Source organism: Carcharhinus amblyrhynchos, chromosome 4, assembly GCF_965287045.1.
Source record: "Carcharhinus amblyrhynchos chromosome 4, sCarAmb.v2.hapA, whole genome shotgun sequence".
In the NCBI taxonomy this organism is placed as follows: domain Eukaryota; kingdom Metazoa; phylum Chordata; class Chondrichthyes; order Carcharhiniformes; family Carcharhinidae; genus Carcharhinus; species Carcharhinus amblyrhynchos.
The window spans coordinates 86,394,706-86,403,907 of record NC_137327.1 but is presented as its reverse complement, the minus strand read 5'-3'; the positions used below and the strand labels follow the sequence as shown (position 1 = coordinate 86,403,907).

At 40.7% G+C, this 9,202-nt stretch overlaps 1 protein-coding gene across 2 annotated transcripts in view; it reads left to right on the top strand.

Moving 5' to 3' along the window:
* The first annotated feature begins 4,472 nt into the window (after nt 1–4,472).
* Nucleotides 4,473–9,202, top strand: part of LOC145342159 (uncharacterized) — a 28,786-nt gene continuing 24,056 nt past the window's right edge. For both annotated transcript variants that reach the window (XM_080187452.1, XM_080187451.1), the window contains exon 1: nt 4,473–5,124. In XM_080187452.1, the coding sequence (XP_080043578.1) occupies nt 5,073–5,124 (52 nt within the window). In that variant the 5' untranslated portion in view covers nt 4,473–5,072. The remainder of the gene's footprint in view (nt 5,125–9,202) is intronic.

Sequence of the window (9,202 nt, the reverse complement as noted above, 5' to 3'; positions counted from 1 at the left end):
ACCCACAGACAATAATCAGTAAAGATAGGCGACGATCATCCTCAACACTAGTGCCCCACAGGGCTGTGTTCTCAGCCCCTTACTATACTTTTTATACACCTATGACTGGCCAAATTCCTCTCCCAACTCAATTTCAAGTTTGCCGATGACACCACTGTAATGGGTCAGATCACAAACAACGATGAGACAGAGTACAGGAATGAGGAATCTGGTGAACTAGTGTAGCGACAATAATCTCTCCCCCAATGTCAACAAAATGAAGGAGATTGTCATCGACTTCAGGAAGCATGGAGGAGAACATGCCCTGTCTATGTCAACTGGGATGAAGTAGAAAGGGTCGAGAGCTTCAAGTTGTTAGGTGTCCAGCTCATCAACATACTGACATCATAGTTAAGAAAGCCCACCAACGCATCTACTTTCTCAGAAGACTAAGGAGATTTGGCCTTGTAGAAACATACAGCATGGAAATAGGCTCTTCAGCCCAACTCTTCCGTGCCAACAAGGTTTCTGAAACTGAATTAGTCCTATTTGCCTGAGTTTAGCCCATATTCCTTTAAAAGGTTTTTATCCATGTTCCTGTCCACCTGTCTTTTAAATGGTGTAATTATACCTACCTCTGCTACCACCTTTAGCAGCTCATTCCATGTATACAGCACCCTCTGTGTGGAAAAAGTTGCCCCTCAGGTCCTTTTTAAATCTTTCCCTTCTCACCTTAAACCTATGCCCTCTAGTTTTGGACTCCCCTACCCTGGGGAAAAGATCTAGGCTAATCAACTTATCTATATCCTTCAAGATTTTATTAACTTCTATAACTTTCCAGGAAAAAAGTCCCAGGTTATCCAGCTTCTCCTTAAATTCAAACCTTCCTGTCTTGGAAACATCCTTGTGAATCTCTTTTGCACCCTTTCCAGTTTAATAGCACCCTTCATCCAGCAGTGTGGCCTTACCAATGTTTTATACAGTTGGAACACAATGTCCCAACTTCTGGACTGGAACTGCCAAGCTTTTTCCCAAGGTGGAAGAATCAATTATTAGGGGGACATAGGTTTAAGGTGCAAGGGACAAGGTTTAAGGGAGATGTATGAGGCAAGTTTTTTTTACACAGATGGTGGTGGGTGCCTGGAAGTTGCTGCAATGGGAGGTGGTGGAAGCAGATACGATAGAGTTTTAAGGGGCGTCTTGACAAATACAAGAATAGGATGGGAATAAAGGGATATGGTCCTCGGAGGGAAGTGGGTTTTAGTTCAGTTGGACAGCATGGTCAGTGCAGGCTTGGAGGGCCGAAGGGCTGTAATTTGTTCTTTAAGTAAAGCTTTTGAAATAGTGGATTGGCTATGATTTTTTGTTTTATAGGTTGTTTGAAATAAATCACAATGGCATGTCTGGAGGTCATTCATATAAAATCTATAGGCAAGGAGGTAGAACACATGCACAGAATATATTCTTATAGTGAGACTTGCCGGTTTTGGGAAGAACTTGCTGAGGCACAGGGCTGAAGTGAGTTAGAAGCCAGACTGGAAGCAAAATGACAGGTTATCACATCAGAGCACCACCCCTTTCACATTCCCACCTCCAAGTCATTTTGCCAGGGTGGGCATCTAACTCTTGACTACCCACTTAGTAGTGGGTAGCTAGTTATGCTCAATGAAATACCCACTTGGCAGAGCAGGCTTTGAGGGACTGAATGGCCTACTCATACTCCTAATTAGTTTGTATGTAAAGAGGTGACACTGTTGGGATCTTTCTGACAGAGGATGGGCTGTCCAATGAGGCCACAGCCTCACCACTATTTTGACGTTTCCTGGCAGCATAGAGAAGAGTGGGGGGTGGGGGGGTGGTGAATTACACCTGCTATAATTCCCCCCTCTTCCCCATCGCCACCACCAGAGCTGCGGGGGGAAGGCGGGGAATGAGTCAGAAGCCACAGCCACCATCTGCATTTTGTGGAAGCATAGCCCCTCAACAATAATGGCCTGATAAATGTGGCCAAATTTAATTTTTACATCTGAGCATGCCTCTGTGTGAGATACCCCTTTATTTTCTCCTGTCTGCATCAACAGCGCCCACTTCTGGTGGGACTGCCACTGTACATTGCTATGATGTGGGTATGCCGGCGTTGGACTGGCGTAAACACAGTAAAAAGTCTGACAACACCAGGTTTTAGTCCAACCTATTTATTTGATAATATACTCACTAGCTTTCGGGTTAGCCCCTTCACCTGACGAAGGGGCTAACCCGAAAGCTAGTGAGTATATTATCAAATAAATAGGTTGGACTAAAACCTGGTGTTGTCAGACTTTTTACTGTACATTGCTGCAGTCTTTGGGCCTGCTGATTTTTCTAGTCACACACTGTCCATAAATGGACTATGTAGAGACAGCAGCTTAATTGGCTGCCTCTGGAACGGTAGCTGTCAGTGTCTCGCTAAGGCTACATTTGGGTTGACTCCCCAAGTTCTTGAAAGGAACTTGACAAATTTCTAAAGCAAACGGTTGCCAAGCATAAGTTGACATTTAGGTTTGCGGAAAGCAATGGACAACTGCAATTTTCAGAAGCTTGATTGGTTGCACGAGGGAGCCAGAGAAGAATTACTTGTGCTTTTTTTTTCTCCCGAGGTGTATGATTAGTGGCTAATAAGATGCTGTGTAACATTGCACTAATAGCTGATTCAGTGGCATAGGTTTGAGGGGTTAATTGTCTGTTCTTGTTCTTTTGTGTGCTTGCATGTACCATGAAGTCCATGCCCTTTGGGATACCTTTTAACTGGTTCAAGTGCCATTCCTTCCTTTCCATGCTAGAGCAAGCGATTCCCTTGGCAAACAAACTTTGCCATCTTTTTGATGCAGGAAGGAACAAATTTCTCCAAAGCTGGCTTTTGAGATGTTGGTAGCATAGAAATTTAATGCCGTGATCACCTTCATAGCCAAGGCAAGAGTTATGCTATGAAACAACTTAACTGGAAATCGTAGCAAATGGATTAATGACTCCACTCATGAACAGATCATGAAGGTAGGTACGAAACAACTGTTCATCAACCTATTTACTTCTGTGGTTCATAGCAACACTTGGAGTAAGTACAAGACACTTAATGATGGAGATGTCAGTGGCACTGTGGTTAGCACTGCTGCCTCACAGCACTAGGGACTTGGGTCACTGTGCGGAATCTGCACATTCTCCCTGTGTCTGTGTGAGTTTCCTCTGGGTGCTCTGGTTTCCTCCCATAGTGTTCATTAGGTGCTTTGGCCATGCTAAATTTTCCTGCTGTGTACCCGAACAAGTGCCAGAGTGTAGCAACCAGTGGATTTTCACAATAACTTCATTGCATTGTTAACGTAAGCCTATTTGTGACATTAATAAATAATACTGTATCGGGAACAAATCTTATTTATTAGCCCACACCATTCACCCTTTATTTCGAGAGTAACTCACAATTTCCCTATGCTTTGAGCTCTCCAAAGAGCATGTTGAAAACCATGCTTCTTTATGAACTTCATTTTATCCACATCCTTATCACAGATAAGACTTCATGATGCATCTATTCCTGAATCCTTTAAAAAAAACTCCTTTCATAAATAGTTATTATTGTTTATGTCGAAGATATTTCTCATCAAGACTTTCTGCCTTTAATTGTTTTTGAATCTTTTGGTGAGTCATTTTATTATCTTTCGATACTAAAATTAATGGATCCTTCTGTCTGTGTTTTGTATTGCCATCAAAGTTGCACTTTATTCACGCATGGTTGGTGTTCTCATCAATTATTTCCTTGTACGAGCATTTGTTGTAGATAATACTCGGATGTTACAACCAGTAATGAGCCATGCTTTCTTCTCATAGCATCCTACTGATCCTGTTTATCTTCAAAAGCCTGCTGGTTCAAGATGCAAGAAAGTTTAAATTATTGACCCCTAACTCCCCAAGATATTCAGCATATTCTCCAAGGTGTCCGACAGTCTCTGCAAACAACTTTATGTATCCTAAGAAAGCACCAATGTAACTGTCTTCCTTCTTAACAGGAGCTCCTCTGCCTTCCCAAAATTCAAGATTGCCATAAAAATACTCAAAATAAATTACCCACGCTTGATGCAAATGAAATTGCAAGTTCCAGAAGTGATGTTAGAAAAAGATTATGGAGAATAGTTATAGTTTTGCACAATATTGCACAAGCACCGGCGGATAAAGAAACAAAGTGCTGGAAAAACACGGCATATATGTAGTTTTGCACTGAGGGCAATACAGATATCAAATGTTTAAAAAAAAACAGGTTTGCATGCAGTAAGAAACAAGCACGTTATTAAGTTAGACACTTCCAAGGGTCTAGCAGGAAATTCCAGGAGCTCATCTTCAGTGAGTGCATGAGTAGATGGAAAAATTGGTGCCTTTGACTTGTGACTAATTAGATTGAGGCTTTTTAATTGACTTTTTTCACATTTTTCATTTAATTGAAAAATGTTTAAGTATTGATTTTGGGCAACTGGGGATAAGAACAAAGAACATTACAGCTCAGGAACAGGCCCTTCAGCTCACAAAGCCTATGCCGATCATCTTGTCATATTTTGACCAACTGCCTGTATCCCTCTATTATTCCCAGTCTGTTCAATCTGTCCTCATAGCTAATACCCTCCATACAAGGCAAATCCCTCCAAAGCCGCCTCATCCTTCTAGTAGTGTGCTGTTCAGAATTGGAGACAATATTCCAAATCTGGCCCAGTTTTATATATCTGTAACATAATTTGCCAGTCTTTGTATTTAGTGCCCTGGCTGATACCACCTTCACCGTCTTCACGTGCAGCAAATGTTGGCCTTGCCAATGCTGTTCCAATCCCATGAAAGAATAAACAGTGGGGCGTGGGACTGACTGGATTGCTCTGCAGAGAGACAGCATGGACCTGATGCTTCAAATGACCACCGCCTGTGTCAGAATTATAACTGACTCGCTGACTCAGTGGAAATGAAGGATAGACTATATTAATGCATTAGTGCACAAGGGGCAGTCAGCTTGGAAGAAAAGGGGAAGTATTTTTCAATTTGCCAAGCCTTTACTGCAATTGCAACTGCTTAGTGCTAGATGCAACATGGAGAAGCAAGTATATTCATTATTGGTTTTTATCTTGTTCCTCAATCTCTGTAAGTGTTAATTTTATCTCAATTCTTCCTTTGAAAAAAGTCCTAAAACTTTTGATTATGAAATATTTATCTATGTGAACTATTATTTTTGTCCCAGTATTTTCAGTGATTTAATGAACTGGTGATTTAATATGTCTGGATGTGTTATTTTTAGTTGTCTGACAAGGAAGCATTATATAACTGAAAATAACAAATCACTTATTGACTCTTGCAGTAAAACCACTGTGGTGTAATACTGTATCAGAGTCTAGTAGGTGCCAGATTCTATCAGTCTGTGCAGATTGAGCTGATAAATAAGGTCAGGCATAAGGACACAATGATTGATCTTTGTACTTGGTTTGGGTGGAAAGAATCTTTCAGTGTGCTGACTCTTTAAATCTGCATTAGTTGTGAATGGAATTGGATTTAGCTGTAATGACCATAATGTTAAATAACCTGTTAATGTTTTGTCTGAGCTCATTTGAACGATCATTTTTGCAATGCCCTATTAGGGGGAAGGTTTTGTGATAGCATACTACAACAAAAATCAGCACCACTATTTTTGAATTATAAATCTGTTATGGACAGTAATAACAATGTAGTACTTCTAGATTTTTTTTTGTGGAGTTTCCCCTCGATTGTTCTATTGAACAAGATCTTGTTTGTTGCATTCAGGGCATCTCAGTGAGGTGCAGATAATTAGCAAAACTCTCTGCTTGAAATAAATGGAGTACTTGAGGTACCAAAAGAGAGAATGCTGGAAAATCTCAGCAGGTGTGGCAACATCTGTAAGGAGAGAAAAAAGCTGACGTGTCGACTACAGATGACCCTTTGTCAAAGCTTTTATCCAGAGTACCTAAGGTGTTTTGAGCAACAACATTGAATGCAAAAGGATAATGTTTATCCCTTTTTGGCAGATGTAAGTGACTGCTCATTTTAAATGTGGATATTATAAGTGGTAGAGACTGTACAGAATGCCAGGTGTTTACCTGGAGCTTACTGTTCACATTAGCAAGAGGTTAAAAGGATTGATGTAGAAAGCATGAGATTTGCTTGTGGGAGCCCACTTCAGGCTTAATTGCATAGCAATATATCAAAGTATTCAAAGGTGTAAATGAGGTGTAAATATCAGTTCCAAAAGTAATGTTAAGTAATGTACAATAGTATTTTAGTAAAATTCTTGCACATGGTAAAGGGGAAGTTTACCTCAAACATCAATGATGCAAATTAATTTGAAGGCAGCAATTGAAAATTGTAATCTCACCTAAACACATCTAAAATTGCCATCTTCCTTGGATGTATTCAACTGCCGCTTAAAAGCTCCAAGGCTTTTGCCTTCCCTAAGTTCATTTGCTACAGAATGAGAGTTGGGAGGAAACTGGAAATGTAAGTAATGAAGATGAATGTTTGGCAATTGATAGATTTGAGTGAAGGAACTCTGACCTCACTATCAGTACTCTGCAATCATGGAAGCCAAAAAGAAGGAATCCTATTTAAAGCTACATAGACCAGAAAGTTTGTAATAAGATGTGTGAACTTTGATTGTTGTAGAAAGTTTATTAGTCACAAGTAGGCTTACATTAACTGCAATGAAGTTACTGTGAAGATCCCCTAGTTGCCGTACTCTGGTGCCTATTCAGGTACACTGAGGGAGAATTTAGCATGACCAATTCACCTAACCTGCTCATCTTCGGACTGTGGGAGGAAACCGAAGCACCCGGAGGAAACTCACACAGACGGGGAGAATGTGCAAAGTCCACTTAGACAGTGACTCAAGCCAAGAACTGAACCTGGGTCCCTGGCACTGAGAGGCAGCAGTGCTAACGTAATAGGAACTACAGTATGATAGGAATATCAGAAACAAGTCTTTTCCCTGGAAATGCAGCAATTTATAGTCTTCTGGAAAAAGAGGATTGGAATGTAAATGGTACAATACTATATTTTAAAGATGCATGGGAAGCCTGAAATTCCTACGTTACAACAGTAATTGCGCTTAACACATATTTTATTGGCTCTGAAGCAATTTGGAATGTCCTGAAGGTGGAAAGGCACGATATAAATGAAAGTTGTAGGAAAGTTTTAAAAGGAAAACCATTCAACAAACTACTTGAGGTAAATATTTTGAATGGCAGAAGTTCATAAGTAACATTAGAGGCTTGAATTGACTGTCCGACAAGTGCAAGGAGGACAGTTTATTTATGGAGCGATATGTAGGGTATGTGAAAACAATGAGGATTTTCCCACACATAATACATTGATTCTAACCTATTTGACTTTAGCAGAGTTACTAAATGTCATGCAGAATTGTTTCACCACCCAATGCAACTGGGAAGCTATAACACTTTTACTTTGACATAATTACTAGTAGGACACAGGGCATCATGGTGGCAGAGTGGTTTAGCACTGCTGCCTCATTGCACCAGGGACCTGGTTCGATTCTGGCCTCGGCAACTGTCTGTGTGGAGTTGGCACGTTTTCCCCCGTGTCCCCGGTTTCCCCTGGGCGCTCCGGTTTCCCCCCTCACTCAAAAAATGTGTGGGTTAAGTTGATTGGTCATGGTGAATTGCCCCTTAGTGTCGGGGGGATTAGCAGGGTAAATAGATGGTTACAGGGATAGGGCCTGAGTGGGATTGTTGTTGGTACAGGCTCAATGGGCTGAATAGCTCCTTCTGCACTGTATGTATGATAAGACATACAGCAACATAACTACCATTGCCAGAGATAATTGGAATAGATTACTGATTTTGATATCAGTGTAAATTGAGGTTGTGAACAATTTTCCAGATTTGTTTTTATGCAAAAAGAGAAAGGAATGTGGTTTGTGAAGTACTGATTAAAAGGATAAATGAAACTTCCAAAAAATCTGGTAGACACATCCTTAGAATCTGTTCAGAGAAAGCAGAATGCTATATTGAGATAGGAAAGGGATTGTAGAATTTGCTGAATAGAAATCTATATATCTAGCTTCGTCCAAAGTTGCCACCTCATCTCCTGAATTATATCTCATTTTTGTAGCAGCGGGATACCACAGTTTCCATAATTCAGCATCGATGGTCTGGAGTGTTTTGATTGCAGAAATAGTGAAGCATCTCACTTCCTCCCAGTTGTCACAGTTTTTCAACACATGATCCTGTGTCAGGCAAACAAAGTAGGAGGGTCCCAAGTTCATTTTGTTCTCTCTGCAGAATTCTGAATGTGACATACGCTGTTAAAATTAGCAAGAGTTGTTTCAGTTCCTGCTAACTATCAAATACATCTGCTGAAGTGCATAGGGGCACAGGGTAAAATCAGACTTTGGATTGTCCATTACACTCCATGGTTACTTTAGTTTAAAGGGTGATTTGTAGGAGCTTTGGCCAAATAGCCCACCTATTGTTGATTCTGGGAAGGTGGGAAATTGGTTTGGCGGAGAGGGGCATTATCAATAGACAACAGTGGGCTCAAGGTTTTTACTCTGTGCATTTGTACATGGCTGATTAGTCAACATTTTTGATAACTCCCGGGCAACCTGAATTAGCCTCAGTATAAAGACTCAGGACCGCGGTGGTTTTTATAGTCTCTATTTGTGCAGTGTCATTGACAGAGATGATCTAGGTGAGGTTCCACATATGCCATAACTCATTGAGTTTCTTGTGAATGGCAACCTTAGCAAATGCTATGGCAGGGTCAGGTGTGTTTGGAGCACTATGCTTTGCAGGTATTAGGGTGATTGCTAGATGCTTCCTACGTCGACTAACTGAATTTCTCTCTAATCCTTGTTCTCTTCATTCATCTCCGTAAGGAAATATTCTTACAGGAAATTCTATCATCTGTGATAGAAGGACAGAAGCCATAAACTGAAATCCCATAGCACAGGGCAGAGAGTTCCTCATCCTAGCAGTCGCAACTGTGGGAAAAGCTCAAAAATCTGACAGTGACGTAGAAATTACAATAAGGCCTTTTCCCAGTACCGTTTGTTGCTGTCAAGTATCAGTGGATGTGTGTTTTATATTTCTGTTTTTAATATTGGGCAGAGAAAAAAGTACTAGCGTGGGATAATTTTGATATTTGTGATTGTGTAATTTGTATATCCATTTCCCTTCAGCTTGGCCATTTGCAT